Source organism: Rhipicephalus microplus, chromosome X, assembly GCF_043290135.1.
Source record: "Rhipicephalus microplus isolate Deutch F79 chromosome X, USDA_Rmic, whole genome shotgun sequence".
Classification (NCBI taxonomy): Eukaryota; Metazoa; Arthropoda; class Arachnida; order Ixodida; family Ixodidae; genus Rhipicephalus; species Rhipicephalus microplus.
This window is the reverse complement of record NC_134710.1, coordinates 271801596-271822347: the sequence shown is the minus strand read 5'-3', so window position 1 is coordinate 271822347 and position 20752 is coordinate 271801596. Positions and strand designations below refer to the sequence as shown.

At 44.8% G+C, this 20752-nt stretch overlaps 2 protein-coding genes across 5 annotated transcripts in view; one reads left to right on the top strand and one right to left on the bottom strand.

Annotated features, from left to right (window-relative positions):
* The window catches only part of sws (patatin like phospholipase domain containing sws), a 275614-nt gene that overhangs the window by 171984 nt on the left and 82878 nt on the right, over positions 1-20752 (top strand). For all 4 annotated transcript variants that reach the window (XM_037414017.2, XM_075879135.1, XM_075879134.1 and 1 more), the window contains exon 26: positions 15937-16000. In XM_037414017.2, coding sequence (XP_037269914.1) covers positions 15937-16000 — 64 coding nt within the window. The remainder of the gene's footprint in view (positions 1-15936; positions 16001-20752) is intronic.
* Positions 1-20752, bottom strand: part of LOC142776119 (uncharacterized) — a 58624-nt gene that overhangs the window by 16309 nt on the left and 21563 nt on the right. The gene's annotated exons all lie outside the window — the stretch shown is intronic.

Genomic DNA, 20752 nt, shown 5'->3' with positions numbered 1-20752 from the left:
GTGTGCTCAGATTTAGGCGCACGTTAAAGAACCCCAGGTGGTCGAAATTTCTGGAGCCCTCCACTACGGCGTCTCTCATAATCATATGGTGGTTTTGGGACGTTAAACCCCACATATCAATCAATCAACTGCTTTTTTGCTATATGTGCCTTCAGCACAAAGATCTCTGTATATCAGTTGAGAAGCATCGCAGTTTATCATGCATGTGCTTCGTTTCAAGCATTTGTTTACTGGCAAAGCCATTTTCCTCGAAGGCCTGAGATGCTCATTTTTTTTAGATGCGGAGCATCTTATACTCGCGCCTTGTAGTGCGCCGTCCGCACCGCTTCTCAAACATTCGACAGCTGACGCGCGCACATGCGCCGTCGCGCCGTCGCCCACTCTTCCACCATCTGTGCATCCCTTCCTCCTCTACACACCGCGCGCGCTTCACTCCTCCACCATCTGTGCACCCTTCCTCCTCTACACACCGCGTTCGACATCTACAATTCTCCTGATTCTCCAGTGGACGCGCATGTGGCGTCGCGCTTCGAGAACATTCAACAGCTGACAGTGCATGCGCCGTCGTGCTGTATATATACTCAAGGTCGGTGCTCGCTCGCTCAGTTGCCGCTCGTCGGTTGGTTTGTACGGCGCGTCGACGTCCAAGGTCGCGGTGAAATGAATTCCAACGAATCCACAAACACAATGATCGACGTCCCTTCGACCAGCGCCGCCCTTTCGCATACGTGTGTACGTGTTCACTCATTTAACACCCCCTCCTACAACCACGTTAACCAATTTAGCCATCGACCCAAGTAAGTCGCAATTTAACACCCCATTTCACAACCACGTTAACCAATTTAGCCATCGACCCAAGTAAGTCGCACTTTAACACCCCGTTAACCAATTATATGGTCCGCATCCTCCTCAGTGTTCCCCCGAGGGAAGCTGCGGGCAATTTTTTTTATTTTTAGACTGTTAGGATTATATAAACACTCATATTTTTAAAGAGTAGTGGGAAAGCAGCAGATATTTTCTGGTATGTAACCACAAAAAGTATGAATTAAGCAAATGATGGAGTTTGAATTTAAAGAATCCATTGAAAGGATAGGGCCAACCGAAAAATTGAATTTTGTTTGAATTAACCGAAAGTTCGAATTATCGGAGTTTGAATTATCACGCATCTGCTGTAGTTACAGGAACTCCTGTGAAAGCAGAACAATGACAGCATGCACAAGTTGCTAGAAAGGCTATCGGCATCGCTATCAATTCTTAGCGTTGTTGGACAGAAAGGCACATTGGTGTTCAGAGCCTTTCAAATTGAAAAGTACTGCTTATAGAATAACTACGTGCTTTTGGGTGTAACTACTGCAGCTGTTAACACTGCGAAGGGTAAGCTTTTTGTCGCGCCGGAAAAAAACGGGTCGAGGAAAATTAGTTCATCCCTTTAACTCCATCAAGAAAGAAAAAAAAGGGCAGCTCTTCAAAAAATTTTTGGTCTTGTTAATCTTGCGCAGAATGCAGCTTAAGGGGAGATGCGGGTCGAAAAACGCGAGTTTTTTTCAAAATTATCGATTTTTTATTTTAGCCTGTTTTGATAAGATTTAGTACCTCTACTGTTATGAAAAAAATAATACAGGTCGAGACTTAACTGGAAATGCTTTCAAATTTCATCTAAAGAGCACAAGGTGTCTGTTAAAAGGTCGAAAGTGTGCAGTCTTCGAGGACCTTGCCGCCGATAATGCGCCGCCAATAATGCGCCGCTGATAGCCATTGTTGATCGCATGAGTTGAAGATTCGAGCCTCACTCTTCAAATAACAACAGTTTTTTTTGCTGATACAGCGCAAGAAATAATAAAAAGAATGACTCTTCTGCGCATGTTTCGAGCGCCGCGACTGGCTTATCACATGGTACGAATCGGGAGACTGCCACTTGCCGCTGCGCGCCTGTATGTGCTGTGAAACCTATTTGCGGGGTCCATGTCTTGTCGAGCAGCACAGCTGAACAATGCTTTTCTCGTGTAATTATCTCCGTTGTGAATTAAAAAAGGCATTGCTCGCAAGTGAAAGCCGTTGTGCGGCGCGCTCTGTAGGAATAGGCCACGAGCAGCTGGTCCGATTCGTGGAAGTTGTTGGCTTGCAAAAGCCAATGCATCAAAGTCATTCACACCCGTCAGCCGGAAAGTTCGTGATGCAGCAATGGATGACGTCAGCGCCAATCTTGAGAGGTCGAAAGAGCTCGCACTGAGAGAACTTAGTAGGGACGACATTGCCATTATGTACGTCGGTATGTGGCACAAACTTGGCTGCAAAACGGACTTAGTTTGGACTCTGGACTTAGTTTGGATTTCGCAGTCCTGTTGAACTTCTTCCTAGCTTGCAGTTGGCACAATGCTCTGCCAGATAAAGCGGAAGTTTGGCAAGCGTTTCATAGCCCTGTCTGTGATCGAAATGTCTGTGAGGAGTCTGCTCGAAAACGCCGAGAGGTGCAAACTCATGGTGCTGGCGTACTTTAGTCGCAGTGGCCACTACAAGAATTGTTCTTCTTGGTGTGCAAATTTCATCTGATTTAATAATATCTTTCATTAATAAAAACTCAATTTTAACTTTAAAACTAGTTTTTCTCAGAACACAAATTTTGCCATTTTTTCCAATGTGCCCCTCCTTTTTCGGGCACTTCTAGTGCTCGGATCTGCATGAAATTTTGCCCAAATGTTTTCCAAAGTATGACAAATGCAATTATCTAGTTTGAATTTTAATATTTTATTGTATATTGAAAACATTGTATGTATACATTTACGAGGGTAGGTGAAATATGGACTTTTTATGTATATTATTTTTCACGCATATTACATATTTTGTATGTGCTTCATAATTATTTATTTGCACTCTACACTTTATTTGAAGCATTATGAACTATGAATGGTAAAAAATTACAGAATTTTAGGGATGAAAAGAGGGGGGGGCAAAAGGGTTAAGGTTTGCACTTTGTCATGTTGCAGAGCTAAAAGTGTGTAACTTGCAAGAAAACCAATTACCGTATTTACTCGATTCTACCGCGCCCTCGATTGTAACCCGCACCCGATTTCCACCGCGAAAAAAAAAAAAAAACGTAAGACATCGATTGCAACGCGCACCCATTTTTCTCGCTGGCCCGCACGATCACACTGCTCGAAAAAAAGAAAAAATCGACTCCTTTCGAGAGCGTCTTCCATTTAAATATGAGGTACAGGCGAAGCTTGTGCCCATCTGACGTGTAACAGAGCATTGTTGTCACTGTAGTTTTACCGTGGACCGATGTCGGCACGCGAACTTGCTTCGCCTCCTTCTTCTCGGCGGTTGTGGTGCCAGGCATGTCGAAGTAAAGAGGCGTCTGATCGGCATTTCCGATTTGCCCAAGCAGGTAGCCATTGTTGTGCCACAAGTTGAGGACGAACCTCTGAAAACTGTGAAGCTTTTTATCGTACTCCTCCGCAAAATTTTTCGCATATGCATGTTCCCCTTCGGAGGGAAAAGCCTTTCCTCTTCATAAAGTTAGTTAGCCAGCACCTGCTCGCTTTAAACTGGCTCCGCATTAGACCTTTTTCTAAGACTAATTGCATAGCCCGCACTTGGAGCAGTTCTGTCGTCACGGGCCGCTGTGCCGCTCGCTGCTCAAGCACATACTCGCCGAGCAGCTCTTTAATTTGCGGAAACCGACCCTGCTGTGGTCCACTGAGCCTTCTCGTGAAGCTTTCCTGTCTACAATCTTCTGCTTTTGTTTCCGCCGGTCCCGCACGCACGTTTCGGGAACTCCGAACGACTGCGATGCGGCCCGATTTTTGTTTGTTTCGGCACACGCGATAACTTTTCTTTTAAAAGCGGCATCGTGGTGCTCTCGAGTATTTGGGGTCGGCCCTTACACGCCGTCGATGCTAATGCACCACTAGATGACGAACTCCTCAGCACACGTACGAAGTGCCGCACATGGGAAACACATAGGCAGAAATGGCCGGCGCGCCATGCCGACGCACGTAGGGGGCGGCCATTTTGGATTTGCCGATGGCAATAGATTGACCGTAATTTTTTTATTCGTACTCGATTCCAACGCGCTTGCAATTTATGAGCTCGCTTAACCGTAAAAAAGGTGCGAGTTAGATTCGAGTAATTACGGTATATATTTGAAATCAGCATAAAAAGTTCCATAAGCAGCTCAAGTTTCATTGCTCTAGGATGAATATTGTCACGCACCAAGAGGCGTGAAGACAAGACAGGAACAGCGGGGCAGAAAGACACAAGCGTGTATCTTTAAGCGAAGCGCTAACACACACTTCTTCTTTGTTCTCTTTTCCCTTTTCAGCTCGCTAGGGCTTGCCAGCTCACTACTCTAGGTGGCATTATTCGCCCTCCCATTAGAGCATAGACTCGATGCTCATACACAAGGTGACAGCAGGGCCCATAAGGGAATAAAAAGAAAGGGAGAAACGATACTTATAGTGCACAGGGCATATGCAGGTGCAAAAAAAAGAAAAATGTCTGTGGTTGGTCATAAGAAAAAAAAACATTAATACAGTTCAAAGTTCGTTCGAGACCCTATGGACAACGAAAAAAAAGAAGAATATGTTTGCTGCCCTGGCACAATAAGGCGAGTATTACCACGTAAAATAAGGTTTTAAGCAGACGACATGCACAATCTCTGTTCGTGGTGAGTGGCGCTGGGTCGTTGCCGAGAGCCTCCGTCTAGAATGACTTCGTAGTTGACCTCGTTCAACCGCCGTAATACTTTGTAGGGTCCGAAGTACTTGCTCTGGAGTTTCTCGCTGAGACCTCGTCGTCTAACAGTAGTCCAAACCCACACTCGGTCGCCAGGTTGATAGGTAACTGGTCGATGGTGGATGTTGTACCTTCGAGAGTCTTTACATTGCTGCGATCTTATGTGCGCGCGAGCTAGTTGATGTGCTTGCTTCCTCTGCACGCTGAATGTAATCCTCGACATCAGGTGTTAGCAGCTCGTGCTGGTCGATGTCACAAGGAATTATGGCATCTAGCATGGTTTGCAGGTCTCGACCGTAAACGAGGCAGAAGGGTGCGAACCTTGTCATTTCCTGGGTTGCGGTGTTATACGCAAACGTTACGTACGGCAGGATCTCATCCCACGTTTTATGCTGCACATCCACGTACATAGAAATCATGTCAGCCAGTGTTTTGTTTAGCGTTCCTGTCAAGCCGTTGTTCTGGGGGTAGTATGCGGTTGTCTTACGGTGGTTCGTGTAACTGAGCTTGAAGATGTCGTCCAACAGTTTTTTTGTAAACGCTGTCCCTCGGTCAGGGATGATGAATGACGGGGTGCCGGGACGAAGCACTATGTGATGCATGAAAAACTGGGCGACTTCAGATGTTGTCCCGCGTGGCAGTGCAACAATTGGTGTTGCAGTTCCGCAAAGGCAGTCGCTTGTTCGTCAGTCCACAGAAATGGGGTGTCGTCACGCGTAAGTCTGATGAGTGGCTCCGCAATCTTGGAGAAGTTTTCGATAAAGCGGCGATAGTATGCGCAGAGCCCCAGAAATTGTCGAAGACTTTTCTTGTCTGTCGGAGCTGGAAAAGCGGCCACAGAGGCAGTCTTCTCGGGATCAGGCCGAACGCCTGCAGCGCTCACAACGTGACCCGGGAACTTCAGTTCTTTGTAGCCGAAATGGCACTTCTCAGGCTTGAGGGTAAGGTCAGCGGAACATATAGCTTCAAGAATACTCCGAATGCGATGAAGGTGCTCGTCAAACGTTCTTGAAAAGACGACATCATCTAGGTAGACGAGGCAACTTTTCCACTTGAGGTCAGCGAGAACGGTATCCATAATTCGCTGGAATGTGGTCGGAGCGGAACAGAGACCGAATGGGAGCACTCGGAATCCATACAGACCGTCGGGAGTTACAAAAGCAGTTTTTTCACGGTCACGTTCATCAACTTCAATTTGCCAGTAACCACTTTTGAGGTCGATTGAGGTAAAGTGCTTTGCTTTCCTCAGCCTGTCAAGAGAATCATCCACTCGAGGCAATGGGTACACGTCTTTCTTTGTGACATTATTCAGCTTCCTATAATCGACACAAAAGCGAAGTTTACCATCCTTCTTCTTTACAAGGACCACTGGCGATGACCAAGGGCTGCTTGATGGCTGTATTACACTGTCTTGAAGCATTTCCTTCACTTGCTTTTGAATCGCGTGTCATTCAGTTGGTGAAACTCTGTAAGGCTGTTGCCGTATAGGGTGCGCGTCGCCGTAGGTGTGAATACGGTGCTTGATAATCGATGTCTGGTGAATTCTCGATGAATGTGCAAAACAGGCGTGGAATTCTATCAACAGGACGTTAAGCCTTCGTTTGTTTTCGTCAGAAAGCGTTGTATTTACGTCGACACACTGGAGAGGTGCTTCGGCATTATCGGTAGCCTCGGAAGGAAAACACTCAGTCACATTGGTTACTGGGTAGGCATAGGCGATGACAGTACCAGTGAAAAGGTGTCGGCGCTCGTAGCTGAAGTTTGTAACAAGAACCTCGCAGTGGCCAGTCTGGAGGTCTACTAGGCTTCGTGCTACGCAGACACCCTGGGAAAAGAGTAGGGATCGATTGCTCTCCGCCACCATTTTACTGTGTGCTGATTCGTTACACGCCACTTGAAGCATAACACTTGAGTGCGGTGGTATCATCACATCATCGTCAATTACACGCAGACATACTCGATCGTGGCTAGGTTTATGCTCTGGTGTGGCGCTTTTTGTTGAAAACGTGACGAGGCGTTGTCGAATGTCGATAATAGCACCGTGCTCCCTCAGGAAGTCCATGCCAATGATCAGGTCTCGAGAACACTGACGGAGAACTCTCAAGCTGACAACAAAGGTAGAACCACGAATCTGTATTCGTGCTGTGCAAACGCCGGGTGGCGTGACGATATGCCCACCAGCAGTACGAATTGGCCTGATGTTCCAAGGCATCGTGACTTTCTTCAGGAGAGCAGCCTGTTTTTCACTTATTATAGAAAAATCCGCACCCGTGTCAACTAAAGCACTGACTTTGCTACCGTCGAGCAGCACTGGAATGTCTAATGAAATCTTTGTGGAACCAGCTGGTGTCGTCGTCGTCGGGGTATCGTCAGTTTGCGGAAGCGTCGGTAGGAGGCCTTGAGCTTGTCCAGTATGAGCGGCTTCGCCCCCGAAGGTCGCTGTGGTTAGTTTTCCCGACGTGGACTGGTGACCGACCCTGCGCCACGCTCGAATAGGTGCGGCGATTAGGAGAAAATTGACGCGGTGACGGGGAGCGTGACTGGTGCAAGGACGACGAAGTTCCGTGCTGCTGAGCCACATACTGTTCAATTTCAGGGGGCCGCTGAATGAACCTGGGTGGCGGTGAGTTCGTCGAAAATCCGCGTAGTGTCGAAAATCCGCGCAGTCCAAGTTGTCAGTAAGAACAGTGTTGGTACAGATGCCCAGTTTCGCCACAGTGGAAGCAGAGAGGACGCCTATCTGGTGCACGCCAGACGTCTGATTTCCGCGAAATCAGGCAAGGTGCGCTGTAATATGGTGCCGCTTGGACCATCTGCAGCATGGCTGGGGCCACGGTGGGATGCGGGATTGCGGGTGTAACAGGTTGCCGCAAAGCTTGAGCATACGACATGCAGGGGAAGTCGCTGGGTGGTTGATAATCCCGCATGAAAGGAGGTTCTCTTAAGGCATGCTGGACTTCATCTCGGACTACGCTGGACAACGAGGAGATAGTGGGCTACGAGGGCACTGACAGCGTCTGGTGTTCTTCGCGGATGACTGAACGTATGAGCGCTCTGAAGAAATCCATTTGGCCACCGAAAGCTCCCAAGTAGTCCGTAGTTGAAGCGTTGACGTGCTGTTCGTATGACGGGGCCCGGTGCGTAAGAGTGCTTTCTATGGTGACGGCTTCTCTGAGAAATTCGGACACAGTCTTGGGAGGACTGCGCACAAGCCCACCGAAAAGCTGTTCTTTCACCCCGCGTATGAGGTACCGTACCTTTTTTTCTTCTGGCATGCCGGGGTCAGCTCGGTGGAAAAGACGTGTCATGTCCTCGACATACATCGCAACGCCTTCATTCGGCAGTTGTATGCGGGACTGCAGATCGCGCTCAGCTCTCTCCCGTCGGTCAGGGCTGGCATATGTCCAAAGAAGTCGGTGTTTGATGTCTTCCCACGATGTAAGAATACCTGCCCGGTTCTCATACCATACACGTGCGCCGTCCATAAGACTGAAATAGACGTGCCGCAGTTTGTCTGAGTCGTCCCACTGGTTGTGCACGGCAACGAACTCGTAATGCACGAGCCAATCTTCGACATTCTCAAGTGCAGTGCCATGAAAGGGATTTGGCATTCGCGTTGTAAGTAAGGCGCAATGAAGCGGCGTTTTGCCGTTCGTACCGTTTGGGTTGGTGTCAGTAGGGCTGGTCAGAGCTGCCATGTTGTTTACGAGCAGTCCAAACTGAGGGGATTGCCCTCGGATTCTTCTGCTGGCGCGGTGCACAGGAGTGACCACCGGTACGACGCTTGAGTTCTTGCTATGTGGAGGGGTACGGTGCATAGATTACCCAGCACGTCCACCAGTTTGTCACGCACAAAGAGCCGTGAAGACAAGACAGGAACAGTGGGGCAGAAAAACACGAGCGTGTATCTTTAAACGAAGCGCTACCACACACTTCTTCTTTGTTCTCTTTTCCCTTTTCGGCTCGCTAGGGCTTGCCGGCTCACAACTTTAAGTGGCAATATTAAAGAAAAAGTTTCTTCGAGTAGCATCTCCCCTTAAGCCACCTTTGCTCCGGTACACTGACACGCTGCAAAAAAGAGTACCAAGATTTAGGAGGGGCTGTTTGTAATATTCACTGTATATACCACATTTTGTTCCTCAATTACGCATGCATCTATCCACTACATAATTGTCTGTAGTACTAGTATGATTGCTGGCATCTGAAAAGTTACTGGCAATCACTTGGAGCTGTATAAGACATTTCTGCAAGCCTAAGAAAAGATAAACAAAACCATGTCAGTTGTTTTTCTTGATACCTTCACTTGTTGCTGCATTACAAATCTCCCAAAGTTCAAGGTTACCAGCTTGGCAGTTTCACATTTGAATTTCCGGTGTCAAAGTATTTGGCAGGCACTGCAAAGCTATTGTGGAGTTTATTATTTGAATTGTGGGTTAGTTCAAAATAGGGCTTTTATTGAATTAACAGTGTACTGTGCACAATTTAGGGAATTTTGAATGGTTTGTGCATACAGTCGAATCTCGGTAATTCGAACTGGAAGGGGCCTGGAAATTTGTTCGAATTAAAAGAAGTTCGAATTAATGAAAGCTAAATAAACGGAGGGCTCTCCATGCAGTGGCGCATGTGCATTGAGCTAACACATGAGGGGGAAGTTTCAGAAGACTTACATTTATTTACAAATCACAGGACATGTGTTATTAATTGAAGTAATCGGTGATGCACGTCTGCACACGTTTGCCTTGCAGCGAGTCAATCAATTTCGCATGCAGCTTACAAAGCATTTCTACTTCGCCTTCAGCATTCTCCTGGCAAGAGAAGTTGCGCGTGGAAATGTCCAGCGCCGACACTTTCTAAAGACGATGACGACAACGACTGTGCCATTACGGGACAAAAGAGAAGGAACGTCTCTATGCGTAGAGAAGCAGATCGGCAATTAAGAGAAAACCAACAATCCACGGCAGCTTTCTTTTTTTTTTTTTTGCTCTTCTCGCACGCGTCGTTGAAAGAAGGGTTACGTGGCAGGGACGGGAAAGGGGAAGCTTGCCACCAGCTCGTGAGAGATCCTCCCCCTCAAGGGGCAGAGCCGTACTCCCGCAAGGGGCAAGGGCCGCAGAAGATTGTGCCTTTTCTCTTTCCTTCAACCACACATTCATTCCTTCAACCACACTTACTTCAACCACACATGCTTTCTTTTTTTTTCCTCTGTTTGCACATGGCGTTGGAAGGAGAAGGGTCTTTACGTGGCAGGGACGGAAAAGGGAGAAGTGTGACATGACCATGTCGCAGATTGGCATTTGAAAGAGAGCAAACGCTCCACCACAGCCTTTTCTTTCCTTTTCATTTTCTTCGCGCGCAGCGTTGAGGTGTCGCAGGTGCCGCCGCGAGATTGGGCGGGGTGCTGAGAGTATTTTCGAAGCGCGGTATGTTCGAATTAACCGTCGCAAGTGCTTGGGCGTTCGAATTACTAGGCGTTTTTGCCCATTGGAATACACATATCTTTGACGGGGCCTCTTCGTGAGTTCAAATTAACCGGAAGTTTGAATTAAGCGTGTTTGAAGTAATGAGATTCAACTGTATTTGTTTTTAAAGTAAGCCTTCTTTATTATACTGCACCAAATTTGGGATTTCGTGATAAATAGGGAATTCTTTTTCTTAACCTGCTCGAAATTTATATTTTTGTGCTCTAAAAGAAAAATTTTGACGCTTCGAAAATTGCTCATAATTCTATTTCAGTTGTTGCACACCTGCAAATAGGCTTTCTTTGCTGCACTGCCATAATGATATTCTGCTTCAGCTCATTATTTTTAAAAATTTTGTTGTGTCTTACGCTGTTCTTACAAGCAGTAGTATTCTGTAGTAGTCAACCATGTGGACTCCTACAAGCACTTTTTAAATGCATAATTGTGTCTCTCCACATGGTGTATTTTGTAGTGCTAGTAGCAACAATGCTGCAGTGCTTAGTATTAAAGCATTTAAAATATGTGAAGTGTCTTGTGGTGAAACATCACCAGCATGAAACGCCCATTTTACATCTGATCAGATGCATGCTCCACACCAGTCATGGTTGTAGATATGATTTGCTATAGGTGTTCTATATTTTTTGGTGACACGATCGCTCAGTAATTCCAGTTCTGCCCCAACTACGCTAAAGCACGCCAAATCAGATTTACTGCGCCATCCTGATAATATTAATGGAAATTGCACCAAGGTCAGATTTGTAAGCGTTTCTCGCCAGCAATAGCCACGCCGTTGCGTCAAAACATATGTGCCTTTTTCTCTGGGCTACCAAAGTCACAATCACGGGACTACAATTATTCAGCTGAATAAACAGCTGTTACGCGTGCATCCTAAGTAATCCACAATGCTATGTTTGGTGCTGACGCAACTTCTGTTGTGCAAGTTGTGGGGTCTCAAATTGGCACCTTCTTGGAGTGAACGGACACAGCAGACGCAGTCAGTCCATACCAAACAACAACTTACGTTTATTTAACTACTTTTTGATCTACGATATCGTCAGCCAAATTATTATAACATCAATTGTAATCAGCACACTAAACAACCTTACACATAATTACACAACACTAAACAGCATGACAAACAAGGCGGTGTCGCTAACGCCTGGCTCATCACGTGGGCCCACCGCAGACAGCCCGTGGTGCCATCCACAGCAGACCCACCGTTGGAGGCAACCGTCCGCGCCACCGCCGCACGCCAAAAAAGACTCGCTCAACTCTCTCGCCCGCCACCAAGGCTTGTCTTTTGCCAGGAGTCACTGCCGGGGCTACCACTTTATCAACCATGATGATGATAGTGGTGATCACCGCTCGCGAACATGCCACCTATCGCTCAATAGTTATCACTCCCGAAATACTTCTGTGCGAGACACGTTCGCAACGCGGCGCAAACAACTTTACAGGGGGTGTCGGCACTCTCACAAAGTTCACTTTACGGCAAAACACACTCTCTGCAGTGGCACGTGACGTCTAGTCCAATTGGTAGTGAAACTGTGGCACTGATTCATTGGCAAACATTGTCCAGGAACGCTGCTGATAGCTCATTTGAAGAGTTGCACGGCACGTGATTGAAGTGATTTTTGCTAATAACATCACGCGTGCTGCCAGCATCTTTGTCACGTCTGCTTCTGGACATTGCAATCTAATTGTCTGTGGTTCGCGTCCACAGAGGAACACGTCAGTGGTGGGAATGCATTGGCACTCTTCCACTAGTATACTCAATTCCCGGAGATTTATTCAGAAAAACTTTTTCGTAGAGCCTTCCACCAGCACATCCGCGTTAGTAATCACTATTGCAGTAAAAGCCCTCAAAAGGCCCTGCCCTTTCGAACTCAAGATTGCTAGGGTCGAAATCCAAAATTTTCGCATGCTTTATTTTAAAATGCACATACGAATGAACCTCCAAAAGGCTGCGACTATGGTGTGGCCACCTTGTGATCAAGGCTCAGTGCACACCCCTGTATTGCTTCTCTAGAAAGCGAAGCACTTTTGCCCAGTCAGTTCACATTGACAGTACAAGGTAGAAGGGTAGAATAGCGAGGGCTGCAGCGATCCCACCCTTAAAATTTAAGTTCATAATACAGCATTCCCCCCCCCCCCCTCCTTTCGGCCCTAGTTCCTTCTTGCTCCTTGAAGACTGGTGGCGCATTCCTCTCTGCTTGAGTAACAATCGATGGCAGGCTTGACACGCAGGGGTATGCTATCGCATTCATCGTCCATCTTTTTTCATCTTTGCTTTAGCCGCGTTTGTCGCCACCGCTCGGGCGCTTTTACACGCGCGTAAAACACGATACATGGGAGTATGTTATTAATTAATACAGTACACAAAACATGATGGGGGCACATTTGGAAAGGCCCCCGCCCCTCAAATTTTTTTTCACCATGGCATGTATAGCACAAAATTACCATTTGCCTTCAAATCAAGGGGTCCTCCCCGCCCCCCTAATAAGAAAAATGTTTTTGCCTGTGCGCCTGGCGATGGCAAAAATCGGTCGAGAATGTTCATACAATTTCTATAGCAATGAAAACAAAATGGCTCTTGCCTTCAAATGTCCGAGGCGAATGCATAAGGTACTCCTTAAGGGTTTTATTTGTGCTGCTTTCTAGAAGACAATATAGGGTGTTTTTTTTAAGTAGACAGAACGCCCTAGCTACATGAAACACCGCTGCTAAAGGAAAATAAAGTTTGTCAAATCGTTTAGTTTCAGCACCGAGATACAAGTGCCGGAGCAGATTGGCTTTATGAGACTAGCTAAATGACGTCATGTTATGCCTAGTAGTATAATCAGTTGTTAATAAAAAAACCTTTTTTATTCTTGAATTCATCCTGGAGAAAGGCAGTTGGGACTGTGTGAGTCTCTAGTGTTCTAAGTCACAGCATCTGCCTACCAAATCTTCTGATAACCATATGGGTGTATTTAGAGTGCTATTTTATGAATTACTATTTTATTCAACCAGTATTCTGTTTATTTGCTACGAAAATAATCACTGAACAAGTTTCCCGAGAATGCTCAATAGCATTACAACATTATTTTTGTATCATCAACTGAAATAGGGAGTACTCCTAAGGTGGTCTTGCTGCATGTGATTAGCAATGAATCAAAATATTTCTAGCACTTCACAGGAGCCCAAAGATAATTTTTCATGTCCTTGAATGTAAATGCAACTTGCTTCTCCTTCTAGTTTGTTGCTTCGGATTGCGTTAAAATAAAAAATTTTGCTGCTTCGAAGTGCTTCAATTATGAAATTTTTCTGCCCCAAAGCTTTTTAAAATGGAAAGTATTGCTGGTCCAAGCTGCTCCAAAATGCAAATTTTGCTGCTCCGAAAATTGCTCCAAATCAGCAGACCTCGGTGGCATCACTGACTGGTGTTGAAGGGACACTAAAAGCAACTATAAAGTAAACGTTGATTGTTGAAATAGCGGTCCAGGAACCTCATAGTGTTACTTTTGTGCCACAGAAGGTCATATTTTCAAATAAAATCACATTTTAGTGGCCTGGATCGGGTGTGCGCACTTGAAATTACCCTCCTCAAGAAGCGGTCCCACTCGCGTTACTGTTGCCATGCACTAATGTTGCCCGGCTTTACTGCACAGTTGCCGACACTAGTAGACAGAACGAAAGCAGCGAGAGCCACAGTAACAACAACTGCCATTGATTTTCTGCCATTGGCTCAGAGATTGCAGACGTGTTTTGGCTCAACTGGGCCCCACTAGATGACACATGTCCACTATAACCACGTGAAAATTGAATTTTTGAAACCACTCGCGCCATTTTCCTTAGTAACGTCCGGCGATTTTTTTTTTCATTAATTAAACAGAAACAAACAAGCAGCACTTTATCGTGTCTCTTGATGCAAGGAAGGATCTTTATTCAGTGCAGTTAGATTACTAAAAATTAATTGTAGGCACTATAGTGCCGTCGTTGGTAAGTATCAAATACGTCGTCGGTATCATTTTGAGAATGTGCTACTGGGGTGCATGTATTCTTGTGCATTTACCTTAATTTCTCTGTAAGTTGGTAATATTGTTGTTTTATAAGTTGTCATACATAAAGCTTTCACTCTGATGTAAATTTTTATTTGACTTTAGTTGCCCCTTCACGAGGAGCCCTTCGCGTAGCGTGCGCAATAATGTGCTTGCACGTTTCAGGGGCACCTCATGTAGCAGGCTATAGTGGGGGCACTCCGAACAGTGCATCGATTTGGCTGACTGCTTGCAAAGATTGGAGACCTAACTGGTGCCAGCTTAGAACTAGGTCTGAATTTTTATGAAACCAAGTTCACCATCTCCATAAAACTTTTGTGAACGTCATCAGTTTTGCATGAGTGGAAAACTGAAGCCTTGTCTAGAATGCAAAGAAGTTGCCAAAAAGTATGTTTCACCTGGGGAAAAAGTACTTAGTAAAATTATGAAAAGGAAATTTTTTGTGCGTGGCACACTATAGTGATTCAGATGTTGTAAATATGAATTCGGTTGAGTAAAATAAACAAATTTGTAAATAGTATGCTGGACCAAATGCCCATAGCTGTGAATTACTGTTACCCTGACTGCTTATAGGTAAAAAAAAATTCTTGTAGCTCTTACAACTGCTTTGCACGACAACAATCTTATTCAACTCTCCGCTTCTTGAGTAAGTTTCACCTCAAAAAGACGTTTTTTTTTTCAACTCGTGTTAGTTGAGTGTCTGGATTGAAAGTAGTTGCATTCATTCTATAGCATACTTCGTTCCATTTCTGATGTGCTACTATGTTTGGATGTAGAAACAGTGCAAGTATACACACAGACGGAAGAAGAGACAACAAGGTGCTGAACTCGCAACTAAATTTATTACAATGAACACACATATATCAGGTAGAAGACCTGGTCACATGGCACACCATTGTGACTGTGTAGCAGAGCAAACAGGGTACACAGAAGAATCTACTCTAAAGAAAAATCGACACATGCGTAAATACAAAAAAAAAAAGAAAAGTGAAAAAGAAATAATGACCACACCTATTCGCGGAAACATGCGTGATAGTAAAAAAAATACTAACATTCGCTTTAACCTGATAGCGCTGAACCCAGGCATCCAACCTCCTTTCCACGAAGTGCCACAGATGACTTGCTCACGCATCTTTTCCCCTCTCTTTCATTGTAAAAAGCCTCTCTAATAGAGTACATTTGTCCCGGTGGCCAAACAAACAATTGCTTCCGTCCACCAATGGCTGGCAGCCACACTTCCTGCAATGAGCTGGCAAGTGCAGACCGCCAGAAATTGTCAAAGAGGCTAAGTGTTCTTTAAGTCTAACAAGTTCTATGTCCAAGTATGAACCACCAACTAGCCCAATTTTTGCTTCTAGTGCTGTTATGCGCCTCTGTGTGTCACGTTTGCAACCAGCAGTGTTACATTGCACTCAGGAGCATGGTAAGAGACAGCATGTTGACACACCACCTGTAGGAGTCCTGTAGAACTGGTGAACAGTTCTGAGAATATCTAGCCAATGATGGACAATAATGCATTGTGCCAAAGCTATTCACACATCAGCTTTCTAGGAGTGTAGTTGTGCTATGCAGTTGCATGAAGTCACCATGCTGGCATTTGTTTCTTCTGTGATGTTTTGTTTGGGTAGGATAAGCATTTCAATAAAGTTTGATTACTATGCTAAATGTAAACTATTACTGCTATATTATTGTTTTTCCTGCAGAGGATGACATCCCCTTGGAGCCAGCTGTGGGATCTTACCTACCCTATCACTGCCTGGTTCACTGGTGAATACTTATTTTCTGTATCTCTGGTAGAATAACAGAGAGTTGAACTAGTTAATAGGTATTCATGTTGGAGACAGGGCATGCAAACACGGCCGTAAGAGAGGCCAAGACGCCAGAAACTCTAGCAACTGAAAAAGGCGCATAACACCAGAAAATAAAAACACAAAAAAGCTTTTCTGTCCATGCCCAGTAAAGAGGTGATACCTATCAGTCTAGCACGTCGGAGAAGTATTTGTCTACCTACTTTGTCGCTGCTGTGCCTCTTTTTCATTTGTTAGTCTGTATTTGTGGCATCCTGACTTCTCTCATTTATCCGTGTTGGCATGCACTGTCTATTAACACAAATAGTTTTTTTTTAGACAGTACAGATTTTTAAATAAAAATCCTATGACTGTGAGGTTTCTGCCATTTATGCACATGAACTTCACGTTGAGGTGGAAATACCTTGCCCAACTAAATGACACTGGCAACAAATTGCAACTTTAAATTCAGTCGAACACTGATACATCAAACTCGAAGGGGATCGCGAATGAGTTCAATAGATAAAAAATCCTATATAAAAAAAATAGAGGCCCCGAAAGCTTACCTGTAGCGGATCATTACCTACAATAGGTGCATTGAAGAATGACAACTAATTCGGCACACACGCCGTAACAGAATTATTTATTTGGGGGGGTGGGGGGGACACTAACCATGGCTTGCTTCTTCGTTTTTTGAAATATTGAAGACGCTACCTCGATCTTATCACCGCTCGTCATTATCTTCACTGGTTTCCCCAAGTTCCGCAGTCACGAAGCCTGTCTTGCGGGAGCCATTGACCACTGTGTCCATCTTCATGTCTCACCAGGCATTGAAGATCTTCGCGAGAGAAAACTTCGTGGGGATTTTTGGCCACTCCTTGGTCATCCACTGCTGGATGTCCTGGCTGCTGAAGAAATGGTTTTCCCAACGATGTTGTAGTGTTGCTTGAATCGGTGAAGCCACCGGCCGTTGTCGGTGAAGTTGTTTTACTGAGTACAGCGGCAAACCATTTGGCCTTGGCGATCAGCATCGGGCCACCCACCGGAATGTTCTTCGCACGCACTTCTAAAAACCAGGCAGTGCCTTTTCTACATTACCGTGGGCAGAAGGGCGCACATGACAGGCTCCCAGCATTTGCTGCTCCGCTACCTTTGCCTTGATATCTTGCCTTGTTTTTCAACAAGGTACTCGGAGTGCTCTGTGGTATCTCGAAGTCATCTGCGACGGTCTCAACACGCTCAATAGCCTTCAACTTCATCGCAAAGTCAAAGATCTTGGGCTTCTTGACGCTCTTGAGCTTGAGCTTCTTGAAGATCTTGAGCTTCTTGAAGTCGACAATTCAAAAATTCCGCAGTGGCTTTGCACACCACGCACGCAAAAGAGAAATGCTGCACATGCGGTGGTACATAGACGACGCGACAGCTCAAGAGCTAGAAAGTGCTTGTGAGACGATGGCTGCCTGCGAGTGCTGTAGCGCCCTTCCAGCTCGCGCAGCGTTCGATATATCCGAAGGCGGGTAAAAATACTGTTCGTTATAAACATGTGAATTTCTATACTTTTTACAAAGGAATTTCAAGGGGATAACTTGCGAGTTTGATATACCCTGAAATTCTATATATGTGGGTTCGATGTAACCGTGTTCGACTGTAATTGACTTTGACTTCAGGGCTGGTGTTTATATTACAAAGTTTTAGTGTGTACCGATGTATAGCATACTCATATTTCAGAAATCATGAAAATTGAATGTAGTTAAAGATATTCTTCATAGTATTCTAAGACTGATGGTGGAACTGATTGCACTTGGAACACATGAATTATGACCACTCAGTTATGTCAGACCGGCATTACTCATGACTAAGAAAATACGAAATTTCGTAACAGCCGAATCGCCTAACTTTTGCATGTGGTGTTTGGTGCTTATCTGTTTCTTTCAAGCTGTGCGTTAAAAAAATGTGATATCAATTTCTTTTTTTCTCTGCGAAGACAGAAACTAAAAGGCAGCTGCTGCGAAACTTCTTGCAAGCAGGCGAGTAGGTTCTTTGCTCCTGTGTGTATTTTAAGAGAGAAACTAATAAGCACCACACATTTCACATAAACGGTAAGCTGCTTACTAGTCTATTTGATAATGCCTGCAGATTTTGAAATCTGCAAGCATTTCGATTTTCTAGGCCACGACAGTTGAATATGATGAAATAACTTGTTCCCACTCCTTCTGTGTTCACAAGTAGATGATTATTTAGAAAATAATTCTGCTTTAGTTTGGCAGCTGCAAGCGGAAACTGAATCATAAGATTACGATAGTGGGCTGCACTCGTCGCCACATAGCAGACATTCACAGGCTTTGCTTATCGCCACTTTGGATCTTGTGATGAAAACTGTCGCAGAACGGCTTTTTGTACTCATGATACCGGATGGCGTACGTACTTTGACCAAGCACAGTGCTTGTCGATTTATCACCATTTTCTTTATTTTCTGTTGTAAACAATTGTATCTCTTTTTCTGGAAGCCCCAATACTTTGAATAGTAAAATTCTGGTGGTAATTAAATAGCAAACACGATTCAAAAAATATTTTAAAGTTAAATATTCTCACACCTCTAGTTAAAATGTTTATTTAATCTTGCAATTTGGTGATATTCTTCAAGGGGCCCTGCAATACTTGAAGTAATCATTGAATGGCTTTATTGAAGAAGACTTTTGGGCTCAGCGCTGTGGCATCATTGAATGATCATTAAAGGAATGCATTGTCTCGTGAATCTATTGCTGCAAAAAATTCCTAGAATCTACTCTTATTGAGTGGTGTTCAAGATTTATCATACGCTTTAGGCACTTTCTCTTTTCTTTTGTACCTGAAAAGTCCTGAAAGCTACGTTGGGAGGGGGGGAGAGGTGAAGGGAGTGCAGGAAGGAGGGATAACAAAGGGTGCAAGAAGCTGCACTCATTTGTAAGCACTTTTCATAACATTGAGCGCTTTTTTCTCTTTACAGCAGTACTCATAGGCGCCCATTTCTGCATTGAGTGGGGTCGTCATTGTTGGCTGGTGTAGGCGCAATTAATAGAGCATATAAAAACGAGATAGAGCAAACGAGTATGAAAAAGCAAACACAGGGTCTTTTGATATTATGAGCCACTGGCCTCTAACCTCGCTTTCATTCTCCATCATGCATGCTGGCCCCTTGGTTGCAGCCCGTGTGCATGTACGGCTGGCACGTGCACTGTGGCTGGCTTTGCTCGTCATAACGGAGCTGTCCGTGTTTCAGAACTTGATTCGCAATGCCTGCAGTGCACAGAGTGGTGCGCGTAACATTTGAGGGCTATCAGCGTTTTGCTTCCTTCGCGTTGCCTGCTATGCACAGAGTGGTGTGCATAGCACATCAGTGCCGGCAGTGTCTGTGACAATATGTGACGAATGGTATACTGCTACAATTATTGATAGCTGAAACATCAAACGTAGTTGGTGTTGCCCCAACATGAACCTGCGCTCTGAGTTCGCATTAGTATTGTAATCATCGGTGAATTTCTTAGAATGTCTGACTTACTTTCTATACAGTCGCGATGCTTATGCTTATACAGTCGCGATGCTTGAGCTTATGATGCTCAAATGAACCAGTGTGACTACGTACTTTGTATTTATGACGCAGTCATTTGGGCTTATGGCTTCAATTGTTGAGAAAAAAGCGAGCTATTTATAGCTGACTTTGAGAATTAATTGTAAATTCCAGGATGCATGCCGCATTGTAATGTTTGGCTTAAATGTTCTTGGGAGCCTCGACTACCAATGTGCAGCATTTTTCTAACCATGCTGATAAAGTGTTGCAGAATCCCTTGAAATGCATGTTTTGTCTGTCATAGCTCAACAAATAAAACAAAATGGGCATCACTTGACTCCATCTTGATAATTTTCTCATATCACTGTGGAGGCTATAAAGGTTACTGGCTAAAATGGCAAGTTAACTTGAATAAGCTCGAAATGCCTTGTTTTTTTTTTTTTGTGCATATAAAAGGATAACAGAGCTGGAAATAGCATGCCTTGTTGGTTTTGTTCCTTGAACAAGAAAGTTCTCTCTTGTGGTGAGGTCTTTCTTTCTTACCCATGCTGCTTGCTGAACTACACTTTTACAGATTGCAGCTAGTGGTACCGAGCAACAATATAAATATTCACATTGATGTACTGATGCTGGAGTACCTTATAGACAGGTCTCGAAATTTCAGGTAGCCAAATTTTACCTCTTTGTGGTGGGTCACGAGCTCACTGATAATGAATGTGCATTGTTTTTTCATAAACTCTTCGAACAATTGCACAGTATTTCATCAAATGAAATGGGTAGCAATTGGGACTTGTTTATGAAATTATGGTCGGATAAAACTTTAGAATTCTGCTTCATTTTCTCCTCAAAGGTGGATGCACATGAGTCTGCCACAACGGGTGCTAACTCCCGAGTGATGTCACAGGCCAAGCGGCCGGTGACCCGGCTTTCGGAGAATATTGCCGAGTGCATGCGCGGTACTATTTCTTTAGTCGTGTAGGCGAGCTGCTGCCACGTTTTGGCCAACCTCTCTGAAATTTTGAAGTTGTATCTGACTACAAGAACAAAACGAATGTGTGTCTTGTTTTAGGTCTAGGTTTTAGGCCTGCAATTGCCACATAACTGTAGGTTGACTGCTTCACATTGCATGAATGACCACAGTGCATGGGGTCAGCTGGAATTGCCTTCTAGGCAAACGAAACTTTC